Below are 20,341 nucleotides of genomic sequence, written 5' to 3' on the forward strand. Positions count from 1 at the left end.
ATTTTTCAGTCTTACCTGCATATGAACTGATCATTCAAATAAAAAAAATTATGATTGCACTTAGTTTAACTTGTTATTCAAAACAATCTGCTTTATCTCAGTATTCATTTTACAGTTTATCTATCATTACGTATATTTTTAACTTGCACTCAGTTCTACCATGGTGAAATCGGGTCCTAAATGGTGCTGTATGACATTGTATATAATAGCAAATAAAGACATGAAAAGCAAATAGAAAAAGGCTCTAATAGTTAGTTATAAAAAAAAATGTGTGTATAAAATCGTGTTTATTCAGGAAAAAAAATCTATATAAATAATTTAAAAAGCAAAAATATTGAATATAAATACATAAATAAAAAATAAATCAGAAAACGCGACTCGAACCGAACTCTCTCACACTTCAAAGCGGAAGTTAAATAAACTTATTCTAGTACTTAGTTATTTTTAAAAAAAATTCTTTTTGTACAATCGCATTTTTTCAGGAAAGACACCTTTATAGATAAATTTACAAAGCAAAATCTTATCTAAATATAAAATTTGATCCAAATCGTTAGAACCGTTTCCGAGATACACAAAATAAATAAATTTATAAATATATAAGACATGATCGTTTAAAGTTTTAAGATTTTTATAGAAGTTTGGGTGTTTACCTCGGTTTGTTTTAAGTTCTGCTTGGAATGGCAGCGCTATCTCTTGAACTTTAATAGTTAGTTTAAAAAAATATTTTGTAAAATTGCTTTTTTTTTTTTTAAGAAAGACATATAAAGCAAAACCTTATTCTAAATTTAAAATTTGATCCAAATCGTAGAGGCGTTTCTGAGATACACAATATATATATATATATATATATATATATATATATATATATATATATATATATATATATATATATATATATATATATATATATATATATATATATATAAAGTATTGCTCTTTTAAAGTTATAAATTTTTTTCTGAAACCCGGATGTTTACCTCAGTTTGTTTGGGTTCTGTTTGGACTGCTGGCGCCATCTCTTGGACTTTAATAGTTAGTTATATATTCTTGCAAATTATTTGACAATTGACAGTTTCATTTTGTCGACTATTTTTGTTCGATCTAGTAAAAAATCAGTGCAACATATGTCGATGGGCTTATTCGATATATTTTCCGACATCTGATGAAATTGTCACCCATTTCGACAGATATCGATGGCCACGACGACGACGTTAAATTTACAGATTGTTAGACGCGTGATGAAATTGTCTTCCATTAAGACAATAGTTTGCCTAATTTTTGACAGAAAAATCGAGTAAGTGACAAATGAATAAGCTGAAGCATTTTTGCCCATTGCTATTGGTCTTCTGGCTGAAATATCATCATGATTTATGAAAAATTGAATTTTTACTTTTATTCACAGTTTCGATAACTTGTCAGTGGGAACTGTTTAATTTTAGATTTTACGAAATAGATCAGATAATGAGCAATATTTTTTTTATCCAATTGTTACTTTCTCTGCAATATATCTATACGATTTCATAATATATTATGTTATATTTCATTAACCATTAAAGCAAATTTAGTAAAAATATCGGTAGTTGTTGTTGACACTCTTTTGCAATGTAAGCATGCTAAGAAGAGTTACGTTGTTGTTGCAAATGATTTTTGAAATGAATGAATTCTATATAAAGCAATTTAGTAAGTAAATTGTGTAAATGTATATTATATTTATTTACTGTAAAATATTTTTTTTTTTTTTTTGCGATCTAATTTTTTAAGAAACAATATGACGACGTTATATATATATATATATATATATATACAACGTAGATATGGTAGATTTTTAGCTACCCTAAAAGACATTACTCAAGTGTGCATTAAACTTATTAACCCTTTCTAGGGCCGTGGGAAGTATGCTTCCCAACAAATTTATCTATCTTTGTATGAAATTATGTAGGTTGGCATAAGTTCTGACAAATTTTTTTTAGAAAGACAGAAACTTAGATGATTCAGTTCTTTATCTCAGACAAAATGATGTATCTTGATTTGTTACTTAATTATTAATTAACCTAATTAATTAATTAATTAAATTAAATTTATCTAATAAGCTAAATGAATCCCTTTTCTTATTCTAATTTCAAGCCTAAAAATATTTAAACATAATATGACTAGAAAAAAATGGCCCTTTAAAGGGTTAAATAAATTAGTAACAATATTTTTCAGATTCTACATTCAGTATTATAATTACATAATTGGAATGTAATTTCTGTCTTTTATCATTTACTTTAAGACAAAAACTGTATAATTTGAAATCCTTCTGAATTGTACAGTATTTTGAACAAAACGAAGAGAATTAGATAAGACAGGTTTAAGAGCTATAACGTTGACACCTGCCAAATTTTGTGCGAAAATTTTTTTTCTGCATAATAATAAAAATACAATTTTTTTCGTGTTTTTCTTGCGTCAACAATGTCTTGGGCGTTAATTCATTTCGTATAATCATATTTGTAGAAACGTTGCGCTTTCATTTAAATTATCTAATCATAAAAACTCTTCTGCATATCAATACTTAATTGTCTGTAATTAAACGCAAAATTAATTATTATGCTGCATTTTGTAGATAAAATTAGAGATGTTGCGGTTGCTCCCCGTCGGACATGCCCCCGCTCTGAAAATTTCTGCTGAGATCCTACATAACTCACAATCACATAGCAATGCTGTGTCGGAATCGCTTGCCAGATACGGTAGATGGCATTACATACATTCTGTAAGAGATTCTTCATTTCAGCATTTCATATCAAGGTTCAATGATCTGACAGCTGTCCGTGTAAATAGTGCCATTGACGTAATAGCTGATGTCAGCAGACCCAATATGCATAGTTCATATATAGAAGGGGGGGGGAGGGAACCTCTTACAGTGAATTAATGTGAACTGTTTTTTTCCAAAACACTTATTTTTAAATTTACTTACAACACTTATTTTTATTTTTAAACACTTATTTAAAAAAATTTTTATCGAATTGCTTATGAAATTTTTTTTGGTGCTGTTTTTGAAGTCGTGTGAAGAAATTATTATTTTAGTTGCAATAATATTTCGAATCAACAAAACTCATTCATTGCCATCTTTCTGTTTGTTTCAAATTTATTCGATTTTGATACTAAATATCTCAGAAATTTTTTTTTTTTTAGTTATTATTATTATTATTATTAGCCACTTTTGGCAACCACTAAATTGACAATAACTGGCACTTGTTCACTGAGATTCAATGTAACCGAATTTATAACCAAAACAATATACTATACAGTTCGAATTAATTGAGACAAACAGGTTTTTCCTTGTCTGAGTTGGTATGTGATTACCAGTGATGTCTCGAAAAGAATCGGACAGGTTATATCTGCCTAAAGGTAGTGTGACGGATTGATTTTGACTTTAATTTACTCATTTAACTGGTTTTAGTACATCAGTAGTTCAGTTGTAAGCCTTTCAACGTGACAGCTGGTTATTATAATTTTACCTTACGTCTAATTTTTGCTTGTTCAACGATAGTTATTACTCCGAGGAAGCATTCTTAAATAATCTCTCTTAATGAACACACTTCTATGACAGTGAGGTATGGTATTTTGGGATCTTTTTTTGGGCGTAAGAGCCATATTTGGTTAAACTGCACCATGCATATGATTAAAAGTTAAAATAAAGTCATCAAAATCTGAAAGGTCAACAGCAGTTTCTGAAACGTGTGCTAAAAACATGGTTATATTGGCAAAATTGTTAAAAAAAAAAAAAAAAAAAAAAAAGTTGCAACGCAAGCAAAGAAAAGGAGTTATCAAATATACGGAAAAAAGCCAATAACTTTCAAGGAATTAAAAAGATTTGGATGATGACAGTGAGAGTTATAGCTTAGTTACGGAAGTTGTGGTAAAACATTTCAAAGAACATTTCAAGATTCCGGATCTTCGTCTCCAAATAGAAAAGGAAAATGTGGCCCGCAAACGGAAAACTAGTCCAAGAACTGATAAAATTCTAATAAGAAATAGCGAAAGAAATCCAGGAAAGACTTGTTCAAACCTTCAAAGGGATTTATTGGATTGTGGTTTGAAAATAAGTACCTCAACTGTATGGTATAAAAGTTTCTGAAAGTTGGCCGTAAGGCAACAAGACCAACGAAAAAACAATTTCTAATCAAAGAAAAAAACGTTTAGCATGAGCCAAAAAATACTAATCATGAACTGTTAACGACTGGGAGAAGGTGATTTTTAATAATGAAACGCATTTATTTGTGTAAAGATATAAATCAAGTGCAGTTAAACGATGTGAAGGTGAAACTCTGCGACCAGATCATATCCAATTGACTGTAAAACACTCTTCTAAACAGATGTTTTAATTTTTTTCACAACAAATGGCAATGGAAGCTTAGTTCCTCTTAAAGGCATGATGAATTCAGTCAAATACACTCATGTCCAAACATAAAATCTTCGAAAAATGAAAAAACTATTCACTGTGCTGCCAAGAAATTTGTCACAGAGGTACATTACAATGGAAGAAAGAACATAGGCACCTAACAACATAGAAAAGATTTTAATTGGGAATTAAGAAACAGGTTATATCAAAAAGTGTTACGTTAGGAATCAGAAATAAAACATTTATCTCGGGGAAAGCCTGTCTAATATGGAGTGTGACCACCGTGCACTGCTATACAGGCTTCACAACGAGCTTTCATACTGCTTATGAGGGTGTCAATAAATGCTTGGGGCAACAAAGCCCATTCTTCCAAAAGCGCGGCTTTTAACTCTTGGAGGGTATTAGGAGGGGGTTACGCTGTGCAATAGCTCTTCCGAGACCATTCCAAACATGTCCAATAGGATTAAAATCCGGAGACCTCGACGGCCAGTCCATACGTCGAATATCCTCTTCCTCAAGAAAATCATCAACGATCTGGGCTCTGTGTGGAAGCGCCTTAACGTCCATAAACATGAAGTCTGGACCAAAAGAACCCCGGAACAGCCTCACATATGCTTCAAGGATCTCGTCCCTATAGAGATGTACATTGCCAGTACCCGCATCCAAGTCATGCAGTGGTGTACGACTGCCCAACATTATGCCACCCCAGACAAGGATTCCTCTGCCACCAAATCTGTCGATTTCTTTTACGTAGGAGGGATGATAGCGAGCTCCTCTCTCTCTCGAGATGAAGATTCAACGAGTGTCACTCTGTGTTTTAAATCTCGACTCTTCAATGAAAAGAACACATCCCCATTCTTGCTGTGCCCAAGACTGATGTGTTCGGTACCAGAACAACCGGGCTTTTCTTTTGGATGCAGTCAAAGGGACGCACTCAACTGGTCGCTGGGCATAAAGAGCCATCTCTGCTAGACGTCTGTATACTGTTTGTCTAGAAATTCTTATTCCAGACGCAGGAGCGAGGTCACGAGCAAGTTGAGGAGCCGTTGTAAGCCTATGCTGTCGTGCACTTAATGCCAAATAGCGATCCTGTGCAGGCGTCGTTGCTCTGTGACGGCCTTGGCCGGCCTTCCTGGTTACAGTATCACTTGTTTGGAATTGATTCGACAATCTGGATACTACTTTCGGTGCCACTTATAATCATCGAGCCACGTCCGCTTGAGACTGTCCAGCTTCAAGCCTGCCAACGGCTCTCCATCTCAAGGAATCATCTAAATGATTATGAGAACTCACTGGAAACAGGTTAAATTTCTTGTTCTTCTATATTCACAAAATTGCAGGCAAAAATTCCCAAATGCCTAAACGGTCTAATTTCACTAGTTCCTCAAAAACTAATGCTAAACAACATTTTTTCCCACAACAAAGGTTAATATCGTGTTGCCGGTCCTTCACAATATATAAAATATAATTTGTTTAAATATTACTGGTAGCCATTTAGAATTACTTTGAAAAACATTTTTGTGATCTTAATTTTGGACACGAGTGTATATAGAAATATTACGCTGCAGTATTGTTCTATTCATGGAAACATTTGATGGAGCATTTCAACATGGTCTCTTGTCACACTTCGGAATTGGTCCAGATTTTTATGCGGCAAAATAAAATAAAAGTACTTGATTGACCTGGTAATTCACCAAACCTAAATCCCATTAAGAATTTATGGTATATTCTCAAGAATTGTTTAGCTAAGATGAATTGCACAACAAACAAAACAAATGATAAAAAGCTCTTTACAAGTGTGGTTCCACGATGATGAAGTCAAGAAAGAACATGTGAGCTACGCTTGTGGAGTCAATGCTAAAACGTGTTGAAGAGGTCATTTCTGCTAAAAGCGGACATATTTCGTACTAATTTAGAGATTTATCAGTCTGTTTATGGTGTATAATGATTAAAAGCTAAGGTTTTAGAGAAAAAAAAAGTTTTTTTTTTTCCCTTCATTTGTCCCAATTAATTCGAAGAGTAAAATAAAATAATGATTTGTGCTATGATTATGATTAATACAGATTGCACAAAAAAAAAAAAAAAAAAAAAAAAAGCTGGAATTTTAATTACGACTTTTATCAAAAACTGTGGTATTCTTCCAGAATTCTTTTGTTTCTGTATTATCTTTCGTGATGCATTTAATATTCGTTCGGAATACTTATTATTCTTTCTAGAAAATAAGTTTAAAATCTTCCTTTAAGAATTTATTAAAGGCAGGAAAACCATTGGTTTGGCAAAAATAGTTCAGTACAGTCCCGAGTATCCGATTCGTCTGTCTTCCATGCTATCCGTTTTAGTTTTCCAAAAACTAAAAACTGTAAATTTTGGTTCTTATCTTACGGTTACCTTTTCATATCTGTATACCCTTTACCAGTGAAAAATAAAATCAGTATGGTTAAATTTTTTTAAGAATTAGGCCTACGATTTACGTTCAAGTTTTGTTTATGTTTCCTGCATTTAAGTTGGGCATCACAAAATTTACGCTAAAATATGAACAGTTTATATCTTAAAGGGTAAAACGTCTCCAGAATTTATTAGAGGAAAAGTGAGTTAAAACTTACTTTTTCTCTAATAAATTCTTGAAACGTGCAGTGCAGTATATAAACATATATAAACTACCAGTATAGAGCCTTCTGTTATAACTCGACTCTTATCCAGCAGCGGCTTCTATGATTCGCCTGGCCGTTCACATTCTACGTGGCTTGAGATAAATGGAGGGGCTAGTTAGTACTCAGTAAGAAGTGAGAAAATACATATTATAACAGTGAGTTTTGATATAATAACTATGGAATCTGGTATTGGTGAGCAAAGAAATGAGTTAATAGAACTTCGGCCTATCCGGCTTATTTGTTATCCGGCCTGCCCTTCCACCACATTAGGCCGTATACTCGGGGAGGGGAGGGGGTACTGTGCATACATCGATAAAAAAATAATTCTTTAAATTTTTAGTTCATGCAAAAGTTATTTTCATATTGCAATATTTTTGGAAGTTATAGTAGAGAAATCCTAAAATTTTGCTTACTTTTTTAATCAAAATAAAAATAAGTGAAATAGAAAAAAAAAAACTGAGATGCACATTCTTACTTTTCAAAGTGCCAAGTTTATGTATGTGCCAAGTTTAGTAGATCTAGTCTAGTTCAGTAGATCTAGCCTATAGAACCCCGATACAAATTCATCTTTATTATGAGTAAAGATTTATTGCTTTTTTCGTTGCTTACTGCATTTATTTATTTGTTTTTCTTTTTCTTTTTTTCTTATCTAGTTCATCTTTGACATGTTCATATAAAGAGTGGAAAATCATGCTATTCGTTCCTCTATTAATTTTTCTTTCCTTTTCTTGGAAGAGGTGGTGAAATACTAACCGGACAACTTTCTTAATTCCATTTCTGAAAATTTAAGATAATAAAACCAAGTCTTTTGAAAGAAATCTGCCATGGAATTAACAAAAGTTTCCAGTCTCAAAGAAATTACTTTACTGAACATTGCAGTCTCAGTATGCAAAAAATTGAACAAATGTATGCCAAACACACCTGACAAGACCGTAAGCATGTTTGCGGTCTATCATCATTGGAAGTTTTTCCATTGTGGCGTTTGTTACAACGAGATTAAAGAAATCGCTTCACTTTTACAACTACCTACTCAATTGGAACACCAGGTGGCAGCACTCTGCAAACATGTATACCTTCAAATGTGTATGTGGAATGGAAGTTTTGTGAAATTCCACAGCATATTGATACCCGACCAAATGCCGAGATGCACTTGTCTGGACGCAGTTGATTTCCGTCAATATTACCAATGGAAACACACCGGAGTTATCGATGGAAAAAAGACAATAGAGATTCTAGTTCAAGATGAAGGCTTAAATTTAGATGACCATTTTCGTTTCGTGTTGGCCTGCTATTTCTGTTTGGAAAATGACGTCATCGCCCTTTGGGAAAAGATGCCAGAATCAACTAAACGTTACATTCGCTTGGACACATGTGTGTCGCTGCCATTAATTTCTTTTTGGCTTAAGTGGCTGGACAATACAATTACAAATGACGATGTAATGTCCGTAATGCGAATATTCTCTAGACAATACGAAGTGTTCGATCGCATACTTTGTAACGTATCATTATTTCAATACTTTTTAAAGAATTATTTCTTTAACCAGCGAAAACTTTTTTTAAGTTCCATCTCTCATTCTCTGCCCAATTGTCCTGAAACCACTAGATTCTGCTTACTCGAAATGGATGAGAGAGATAAGAGGAATTTATTTGAAAATAGCGGAGACGAGATTCTTCTCAGTTTGTTGGACTGGCCCATGCAAAAGCATTTCATGAAATTTGCGCATGTCTTGTTTCCCTTCCTTCGAGAAAAACAGTACTATTCTGTAATGTTAGGGCTTTGGTTTAAAATAATATTTAAGTGGCGCGATTTTGACTATGTAGGGCTGCTAATAGAATTTTGGAGCCAAAGTCCTATGTATTTAAAAGAAGATATGAAAAGTGGTGATAACATACATTTAATGAAATACCTTAGAGAATATTTAAAGAGGAATTATAATTTTCTTGATTTCACTGAAGATTTTAATCAGTTTATCGAATAAAAACCTCTCGAATATGATTTTCAGTACACTCCCAAATATCCGGTTTGCGACTATCCGGCCTAGTTTTCTTATATCGTAATTAAATGAGAAAAGCAAGGCGTGTATTAAGGACTTTTTGAAAACCTAAAAGCTGTAAGTTAATCTTAGGGTTACTTTTCATATCTGTTCAAACATTTATCAGTGAAAAATAAAATCAGTTTGAGTCAATTTTCTTAAGAATGAGGCCTACGATTTACGTTAATGTTTTGTTTATGTTTCCTGCGTTTAAGATAGGCATCACAGAATTTATGTTAATATTGTGAACAATTAATATTTTTTAACTTACTTTTTCCCTAATAAAATCTTGAACTGTACAGTGCAATATACAAACATATATAAACTATCAGTACAGAGCCTTCTATTTTAACTCAACACGTTACCGGCAACTGCTTCTGTGATTCAATGGGCCGCGACCGCGTTCACTTTTTACTTGACTTGAGATAAATGAAGGGTTTAGTACTCAATAAGAAATGAGAAAATACGTATTATAATGGTGAGTTTTGGTATAAAAATGTTGTCTTCTGGTATCGGTGGGCAAATAAATGAGTTCATAGAACACCGGCCTATGCGGATGTTTTATTATCCGGCCTGCCCTTCCGCCACATTAGGCCGGATTCTCGGGAGTGTACTGTGCATGAAAATTTACAAATTTTTGATATAAATTCTTTCAGTGTTTTCTGTGAGCCTTTAAAACAGAAAAAAAACCCGAACATTTATGATTTTGATTCTTTATGTATTTAATAAAAAAATTGACTTTTTATTTAAAATAATGTGTCTTTGTCGTAGAATTATATCACTTATACATACAATTCACTTCAAGAACTAAATCTCAAAAAAAAAAAAAAAAAAAAAAAAGTTCCTAATGCAAGTTTCAAACATTTTTTTGCGACAAAATTTTTTTAGAAAAATAGTACACACAAACAATTATATTACTTTTTCTGAGCAATTTTTATGATTTAACATTTCAATTAAGTAACACTTAAAAAAATTGTTAGAAGGGTCATTGATATGTAACAAATTCCAAATTTGTTATATAATCGAAAATTTCAGATTTGAGAATTAAACTTTCTACCTTTCTCAATTTTTGTTTCTAAGTAATGATCTTTAACCCTTTGTTCTCGGAAATACAAAGACTTGTTTATTGCTCCGAAAAATAAGTATATTGTTTTAAGTTTTATTCGCCCGTTTAATTAATTCGCATCTTCTTACTACTCTGCCAGTATTTTTAACAATCAAAATTAAATAAATAAATTAAAACGTGAAAATGATGCACCGTTTTGAATGGTAAGAGAGAGTCACCATACGAGTGCAAAGCGTTAAATATTTTACTTATTTATTGAGATGGATTTTTTTTTAATTATGGTAATTTTACAGAAAATTTATTAAAATGCTGGAAATTTTAAACTAATTCCCAAAATTCTATGATAATATTAGCCGATTTTCATCTTTAATCTTGTTAATGCGGTTACTTTATTTTCACATCTTATACTTGAAGGGTGAACCGAACAGCTATTCTTATCATCGAGATGTTTTATTGAACATTTAACTTTTAAACAAACAATAAAAAAAATCATTACCAAATTAAACAGACAATCCCGCCTATTTTTGTTTCTTTACGAATTTTGTTCCTAAATAAAATTGTCGTTTTTCTGAGATTCTTGACTCGAAAAATTAAGTCGAGCAACACAAATATTTTCTCTTTCAGATAACCCTTAGGAAAACTTCAAATCTCTAGAGATAATGCATACAAATATGTAATAGTATTTCCCTGTTATGTTATTCTTGCAATTAGAATGAGAGATTTTCTGAGATTCTAAATGACCTTTTGACCTTGGTGAAAAGAACATGACAGTTATAAAAAAAAAAAATATAAGAATTATGGTCTGATGTGACGTAATGCCCTGTTGTAAAACTATCTAAACCCGAAGTGCACGAACGAGTTAATAACTGGAATTTTATCAATACTGCGAGCTATTAACCTATTAGACGCTGGGTGTTAATAATAGTACTGTTACTGCGGTTTAATTGGAGATTTGCTAGCCGCATTTCTTATTAATTTCAGTTAATGTTGTACATAGATGCTGTGTTTTTGTTATCTCTGTTACATATTTTATAGAATATTCGTGTAATAAAGCGTCACTCTGCATTATCCAACTTACTAAACTGTATTCGCCTGTGACTGACACTGAACTTTGCATTATAACTGCATGAATCACTAGTGATTGATTTGGTTCTTTTAATTCAGGCCATATCAATAATCATTGGTTAAGAATATAATTTTCGTTCGAACTGCATTAGTCCTCATTGAGAACGACATACATTTAAAAAATTATGTTCTCTAAATAAATTTTAATTTATAATAAATTTAATTACAAAATCATGCACCGAAATGCATGCTGTCTTATACAATTTTGTAAATATCTCTGGTTGTCAGCATATCAAAGAAATGTAGGCTAGACGGAAATGGCTTCAAAATAAACGGCGTTAGTTGTTGATAATATTTGTGATATTTTGTTGAAGATAGGAAGAAAATGCAATCCGAAACAATACCTTTTCAGCTAATTGTAACAGTCTCTTTGTTGAAATATATGTTTTAATAAAAATTAACGACATGTTAAAATGCAAATTGTATTATTTACTAGTCGCTTCAAGTGATTAGAAATTTCTCCATACCTATTGGTTATATTTAATTTTATGTAAATCTTTTCGATAAGCTTTCATGCCCATAGTTCCGCCAAATTGTCAAGCATTAGAGGCATATTATTTTAATTGCCTTACACATGTTCTCTTCATTATGTACATGAACCTTTGTAATGGAGACAAATTCCAATAACATCATAACGCTATTAAGAAGACTTGGTACCCTGAGAATTTCAAAAAATTGACAGACATATCGATTTTCCAATTTTGAGTGAAAAATGATCCTTGAGCCTTTGACATATTAATCTGAAAATTTGAAAACGATCGGATAAGTATTTAGTGAGATATGGAATTATTTTGTCTAACACGATATCAGGTGCCACTGCACTTCCAGTGTTTACATCAAACATATTTCATGTACCAATTGTTTGATACTGTAATAATTAAATCTTTGTTTATAATTTTACTGCTTTCGCTTTTCTTTTCGATTAAATTTCTTACTGTTTATTATAATCAAAACTGCTAACTTCATTTGAATTTCAATCAAATGGTCTAGAAGTTTTGCTATGTGTTAATAGATTGATAAACAGACTTGCAGAGCATTAAATAAATAATTTGACGAAAAAAATTTTATCGAACGAAAAAGGTGAAAGTTTTCTAATTTTTTTCTATTAATCCCTACATATGATAATGGTCATTAATAAGTATGATAATAATATATATTAACAATAATATATATCTTAGGACTTACAAATACAAATTATTGCTCTGAGAGGGAAAAAAAACCTGTTTACGTGAGCTGATTTTATTACAATTATTTTGTGTTGAAAACTTTAAAGCTGTTTATCTCAATTTGCTTTTTTTCCTAAATTCTGTTTGCTACAAAATGTTAAAAGTTAATCACATTTTATTGTAATTACATGAAATTTTTTCTGCTCACTCTTAAATGCATGCTTAATAGAATTAGCAATGGATCTGTAAAAATTTTGATTAGAATTTTTTTTTAAAATGTTCAAAATGAAAAATTCTCACAAAATTTTGATCAACTTTTTTTTTTTTCTCAGAAACTAATATAGGTATCAAATATCCATTCCCTAATTTTATTAAATACATTGTGAGGTCACTTTAAAAAAATTTTTGGGAAAAAAATAATGAAATATATACGTGGAAAAGCATTTTTTAAAAAAGGGTTAATATTTTTAAAATATTTAAATTTGTAACTTTTGAAATTGAAAAATATTTTAGAAATTTAAGTTTCTGAACAGTTTACATCTATCTAGCATAGAATTTAAAAAATTTGTTGAAAATTATGGAAAAAAATTTTTGAGTGAAAGTCTCCTTAAAAACATAAATAGCCGGTTCATTTACATTTTATCTCACCATATTCACTTTTTTTAAATTTAAATCTAAAATACTCAGATATTAAACAAAATCCTTCTTCATTAGTTTTCAACAGTGAAAGAAAATTACGCGATTGAATATTTAATGAAACACTGAAAACTTCTTGCTTTGATGAACTTCAGGAGAATGATATAATCAAATGTTGAAAAATTATTTTTAAAAATTATCAAAATTCAGGAAATTTTGCTCGGTTGTTTATTTTGAATCATTAAAAAGACAATTATTTAAATTTTGAAACGGTGTTAAATTTATATGTGTGCAATAGTATTTTTAGAAGCTCATGCGGAAAAATGCCTAAATTCGACTTAATTAATTAATTTTTTAAAATTTCTCCGAGATGCACATTGCATACCTCCAACACGTATATGTGCCGAATGCAGCTATATATCAAACAGCCTTACCAGTTTGTTTAGTTAAGCTTAGATATATTAACGCCCCGTTTTTAAAGCAACACTAGGGCTATTTTTGGAACTGACTTCGTAATTTCGAGCCACGGTCAGATGACGAGGACGATATCTAAGCTACACCCCCTTTCCGAATAACATCAGCGGGAGTTGGGTCCCGACAAATTTAACGTGCATCAGATCCACTTACACGACGGTTCTTCGGTGGAATCGGGTCTCGAACCTGAAGCCCTAGTCTTGCCAGCAGAGTGCTAATACCCCCACACGTATATATCTTTATTATTAGTAGAGATTTCTCTGCTACCCCCCCCCCCCCGAAATTTTTTTTAATATGAATGTGGATGGAAATTCACGGCAAAAAAAAGACAATTATTAATTATTCGTTTAAATATCCTATGAAGCAAGATTATTTTTTTATATCTTTAAAACATTTTAATCTCTTTTATGTAAAGATTAAAAAAAACACGTTATATTTCATCTTTTTTTTAAATTTTATATTCATTATTTTTTTCTTTGCCTCTTGTATTTATTTATTTGTTTTTCTTTTCTTTTTTATTTCAGCTTTGGCGAATTCATGTAAAGAGTGGGAAATCATGTTAACCTGACTTCTATTATTTTTTTTCCCTTTATTGTAAGAGATGGTGAAATAGTTAAAGAACGATTTAAAATATATATATTCTTAACTCCGTTGCTGAAAATATTAGACAATAAGTTAGTCTTTTGAAAAATAATATGCCATGGAATAAAAGTTTTCAGTCTCAGGTAAATTACTTTACTGAAAACTGTAGTCATATTACGCTAGAATTTTCTAAATTATGTGGAGATCGTAACTTAGAGAAATGGAATCTTTCTTAAGGTGCCGACCTCTGCAAAAAGGTAGACGAAGGAAGAAAATGCATCACAATTACAAATACCTATTCTACTAGGAATGGAGGTGGCAGCTCTCCGCTAATATATGTACAGGGTGATTCAGAACTTATCGTTCAAATTTCGTGGGGAGGTAGGGAATACGTCAGGAAATCGATTTTACATAGGAAAATATGTTCGGAAATGTACGCATGCGTATGTAGAGGGCGCTGTTTGTACTCAAACAGTGTACAGCTTGCCCAACCACTCCCGCTGTCATCAGCTGACTTACTTGTGATGAATCGTTTTGTGCATCAAGAGCTACCAGATATGCATCTCGCATATGGGGCAGTTAGCGAAAGCATCTGCCAAGCTAGGCAAGTTTGCGATGACCGATACTCCAACAGAAGAATACCGCAGCATCAAATGTTTGCCCGTGTGCATCGCAATCTATGCGAACGTGGTTCAATGTGCAGCAACATGCAGAATATGGGGAAATGACAATTGGCGTCGCAGAACAAGTCCTACAGTCCATCGAAGATAATCGGCAGCTGTGGCCTGGTGGTAAGGTCTCGGAACCGGAAGGTTTCAAGTTCGTGACCTAATTCCACCGAAGAACCATCGTGTAAGCGGGTCTGGTGCACACTAACTCCGTCGGGACCAAATGTCTTCCCGCTGATGGGTGTGCGGAAGTTTGGAAACGGGGTGCTAGCTCAGATGTCGTCCTGTCATCGTAATTTTTACGCATCAAGAATTACAGATCATGTAATTTTGAGCCCTGTTCAAAATTACGAGGTTCGTCCCAAAATAGCCCTAGTGTTGCTTTAAAACGGGACGTTAATGTAACTAAACTAAACCATCGAAGATAATCCGAATACCAGCGCACGAGCTATTGCGCAGTAGCTTGGGGGTCTCCCAATCAACAGTGTTGCAGATATTGCACTATTAAAGCAACGGCACTGTGAATCCTGTATTCGTGTAAATGGTCGCAGTTTTGAACACCTACTTCGCATCTGTACTTTACCTTGTTGGAATACTAATCACATTCGTTATCACTTAACTTTACTTTTTCCTGGTGTTTTCTTCACTTGTCCACTTTGTCCAAACATTTGATGTTTGAGGACTTTCTTATGTGAAATTTGTTTTCTTACCTATTCCCTACTTCCCCACGAAATTTGAACGATAAGTTTTGAATCATATATATATATATATATATATATATATATATATATATATATATATATATATATATGGAATGATAGTTTAATGATATTTCACACCTTTTTGATGCCAAAGGAAAAACCGAAATGCGCATGTTTGAAAAAAGTTGATTTTTGTCGATATTATTAGTGGAAATCCACAGGAGTTATAGATGAGAAAAAGACAATAGAGGCTCTAATCCAGAATGAAGGTTTAGTTTAGATTACCATTTTCGTTTTACCTTGGCTTGTTATTTCTGTTTAGAAAATGACGTGGTCGCCCTATGAGAAAAGATGCCGGAGTCAACTAAACATGACATTCGTTTGGACAGATTTGTTTCGCTGCCATTAATCTCTTTTTGCTTAAATGGCTAGACAGAAGAGTTACAAACGACGATGTTATTATAGAACTTCCTCCATTAAGCCTGTAAAATCAACGAATTCGCTTGTAGTGGGTGTATGGTGCAACACAATCAACAGACCTCAGTAACAAACAGCGACACAACATACAACACACAGCAGCATACTTAGTACAAACAATAGTCGGCACGTAGTTATCGGTAGCTAACAACAATCGCAGCATACAAAGCGGTCAGACAGAATTCAGTTAGAGGAGGAAATCTACGTAGCTGCACTCTACGGCCTCTCCAAACTCTTGCAATTCTCTACTGTCTGCTCGCTTTAGCTGTATCCAATTGCGATACTACACGCCTGGTTACTATTACACGACTTGATGCTGCTTTTATAATAAACTCCAGGATTCGGCACACAGCTCAGTTCAGCAATCGCTTAAGTTTCACTCCACGCTTGCGCTTCGCTGCACTGACCCAACTTTTCTGCCGTTGATTTGCTATGCTACTCTAAACCTATCAACGACTCTATACACGACTGTCTTTGGCTTGGACTACCGACTTTTTATAGTTCCCGGAGCAGAGCAAAGGAGATTCTGGACAATCAAGCATATCTCAGCTTCTATTGGCACTAGCGCCACAATTCTTGAAAATTCTAGTATTACCAGTTTTGTCGCCAAATGATCGCCAAGCTCAGGAGTCACTGATCCGACATCCCATCAGCATCCGATAGAGCTTATCGTACATATCGTACATCACATATTCGTCACAATATAATGCCAGTAACTGCAATTTTCACTAAACAATATCAAATATTCGATTGAATATAGTATAACATATCAATATTTCAATACTTTTTACACAAGTGTATTTATAATAGGGGCAAAACTTTTTATAGGATCCATCATTCCATCTCTTCCTAAATGTCCTGAATTCTGTTTAATCGAAATGGATGAGAAATATAAAAGGAATTTATTTCAATTTTAAACTGTTTGGATTGTGCTTAGTTTGTTGGATTGGCCCATGCAAAAGCATTTCAGATCATAGCTGATTTATTCTGCTTAGTTTGTTGGACTTTTGTAAAAGCATTTCAATTTAGAACTGATTGGATTCTGCTTAGTTTGTTGGACTGGCCTGTGCAAAAGCATTTTAATTTAGAGTTGACTGGATTCTGCTTAGTTTGTTGGATTGGCCCATGCAAAAGTATTTCAAGAAATTTGCGCATGTCTTGTTTCACAACCTTTAAAAAGACCAGTATTATTCTGTAATGTTGTATTTTGGTGTAAACTGTTGTTTAAGTGGTGTGATTTGGACTATGCTAGACTGCTAATAGAATTTTGGGATTATAACCCTATGTCTTTAAATGAATCTATGAGAAATGGTGACCGTGCCCAATTAATGCAATGCCTGCCGACATACTTAAGGTATCCAACTAGTTCGGAAATGAATTTCTAAAAAAAGATGCATAAACATTTTTTTTTTTTTTATCAAATAGCTAACAGACTTATTTCACCTATATATATATATATATAGCTCAAACTACATAAAATGTAACAGATCGCAAGATAAAAATTATTTTAATAAATAAAAATTTTATAAGCATTTAAAATTGCGTTTTTTTTTTTTTTTTTTTTTTTTGTCAAAATGTGTTTATGTTTTGAAATAAAAGTGTCTGTAAAATCTCTCTAAATGAAACTAACTTAAAATCCGCGGTCTATCACACTCTGAAAGGTTTTTGATACATGCATACAAAATGTTATGAAATTTTATTGGAGTGATTTTGAGATATCAGGTTTTCCGTGAATCAATCACTGTGAAATATTCATTCCTCAGAAAATGCGTTTAGCTACTGTACTTGTAAATTAGTTCATCCAAATGCGCTGGAAACAAATGTAGTTTTCACTCCTTTTTAACTGAAATGCCAAAAATAAACAAACAACGGTTGAGTAAGTAGGGATATAATATAAACCTATAAAATGTAATTTTGGAAAATTTTGCGATAAAAATAAAATAAAATCGTTCATTTTCTAATAAAAATACCTCTATTTACTATTTCATTTTTATTTGTTGTATTATTGAAACTAGTTTATCTATAATTCTATCTTAAATGTATTAAAAACGAAGTCTGTTTTAGAATCGACAAAGTTTGGACTTTATTTTCAAATCATAAAAAAATTTCAAAAATTTCTGGAAAAATCATCTTTACAACCTAGTCAGATACTTGAAAGGAACCTATGAGAAATGATGATCGTGCCCAATTAATACAATGTCAGGCAGCATACTTAAGGCATAATTACAATTTTCATGATTTTCATTGAATACTTGAATCAATTTGTTGAAAAAAAAACTCCACCTTCTATGATATTTATAAAATTGGGATGTAATTTACATTTCAACTGTTTTCTGTGAGCCTTTGCAGCAGAAAAACTTGCAAATTTTATAATTTTGATTTCTTATGTGTTTAATAAAAAAAGTTATTTTTTGTTTTTAAAAAATGTGCCTTTGTCATAGAATTATATTAAAATACACCTGCTAATCATTTCAAGAATGTAAATCTCTAAAAAGTTTCTAATGCAATTTCTAAACTTCGTTGTCACAAGATTTTTTTTTTTTTTTTTTTTTTTTTTTTTTTTTTGAAAAATAGTACACAAGCAATTACGTTACTTTGTTCTTCGTAATTTTCTCGAGTTGACAACATTAAAGAAAATATTGGAAGGGCCATGATTTGCAACAAATTCCAGATTTTATATGCAATCGTAAATTTCAAGTTTTTGAATTAAACTTACTACCTTTTTTTTTTAATTTTGTTTCACAGTAAATAAATCATTTAAAAGTTATTTGTGTAAATGATATTACACCTGAAAATATATAAAATATCCTTGAGTACTGTTATTTTCAGAAAATGAAATATATAAAATGTCCTTGAATACTGTTATTTGCAGAAAATAAAATATATAAAATATCCTTGAATACTGTTATTTGCAGAAAATAAAATATATAAAATATCCTTGAATACTGTTATTTGCAGAAAATAAAATATATAAAATATCCTTGAATACTGTTATTTGCAGAAAATAAAATATATAAAATATCCTTGAATACTGTTATTTGCAGAAAATAAAATATATAAAATATCCTTGAATACTGTTATTTGCAGAAAATGAAATATTACATATTCTTATCAAATGCATATGAAAATCTTAGGTTTACAAATCTTTTTCAAAATTGTATTAAGACGTTTTTTTTTTTTTTTTTTTTTTGTTATGATATATATTCGACAGATAATTTATTTAATAACTAGAAAGTTTAACCTTACATTCTATTATATTTTTGACAGATCTTCAGCATTAACATTTTTTAATACATATGCTTCTGTTTAAAATATACTTGTAGGGTGAAATGAAAAGATATTTTTTTCATCAAAATATCATGTTGACCAAAATGAATTTCGGACTCCTAAACCATAGCAAAGAAAAAATATCTACTGGGTGAGACACAACATCTCGCCTATTTTTGTTTATTTATAAATTCTGTTCCTAGAGTGTTTCCTTGATAAAAATACTTTTCTTTAGTAAAAGTCAATAACACTCTAAAACAAGTCATCATTTGTAAGTTTTGAAATAGTTTTATAAAAATGAATTGATGCTGTTGTGTCCGCGTTACAGCGGAAAGAGGGTTCAGTAACTTCTGAGGGTAAAGACCCCTGAGCACCCGAGGGCAGAAGTCTGACTCATTTGAAGATGAAACACACACTCACTTGCACAACCCCTTTTTACAGGGGGGGGGGGCATGAGGCTCTTTCACACACCTCACAGATAGAACACAGGGGAAGTAATAACCATGCCCGAACCAGGACTCGATCCCGGGACGCCCAGAACACGGGGAAGACGCGCTATCCCTAGCCCAGGGCACCGGCATAAAACTGTAGTGTTTAGTAAAATAAATATTTGAAGGGTTAAGAGGGAAAAAGTACATCTTAATGACTTTTCTCAAAATGATATTATAATTAGATTAAAATGTTTTTGAAATGCTCCAGGTGTCTTAATTTTTGAAGAAATTTAATAAAATTGATAATAAAGATTTCCGTCAATCATTAAAAGAAAATAGGGCATGCATTTTATGTTTCGAGTTTTTTGAGATAATTTAAAGTCAATTTTAATTCAGAAAAACATGAAATTCCTATGAAAATTCAGTAACTGTGCATAAAAATATTTCTAAAAAATTAGCATTCAATTGGAATTACAAAATTACATGTAGTTTTGTTCCAAATAAATTTACATTGGGTAATAAGAAAAAAATAATTAAAAAAAATTGAAAAATTAAGTCGCCTGGAATATTTTAAAATCTTTAAAAATGATATATCTTTTTTTTAAATAATATATTTCATTTTGAAATGTTTTTTAAAAAATTTGATGTATTTATATTTTAATATATATGCATATAAAATTTCA

General features: G+C 31.7%; 1 protein-coding gene across 6 annotated transcripts in view; it reads left to right on the forward strand.

The window, feature by feature from the left end:
• LOC129968447 (uncharacterized) overlaps window positions 1-20,341 on the forward strand; it is a 69,091-nt gene that overhangs the window by 24,008 nt on the left and 24,742 nt on the right. For 2 of the 6 annotated variants that reach the window (XM_056082312.1, XM_056082311.1), the window contains exon 3: window positions 7,686-9,768. The exons of 3 other annotated variants lie outside the window; for them this stretch is intronic. In XM_056082312.1, coding sequence (XP_055938287.1) covers window positions 7,857-9,011 — 1,155 coding nt within the window. In that variant the 5' untranslated portion in view covers window positions 7,686-7,856 and the 3' untranslated portion in view covers window positions 9,012-9,768. Of the gene's footprint in view, window positions 1-7,685; window positions 9,769-14,056; window positions 15,517-20,341 lie in introns of those variants that run through there. One more of the 6 variants, XR_008784408.1, reaches the window with a different exon arrangement.

The sequence above is a fragment of the Argiope bruennichi genome, chromosome 5 (assembly GCF_947563725.1).
Source record: "Argiope bruennichi chromosome 5, qqArgBrue1.1, whole genome shotgun sequence".
Lineage (NCBI taxonomy): Eukaryota > Metazoa > Arthropoda > Arachnida > Araneae > Araneidae > Argiope > Argiope bruennichi.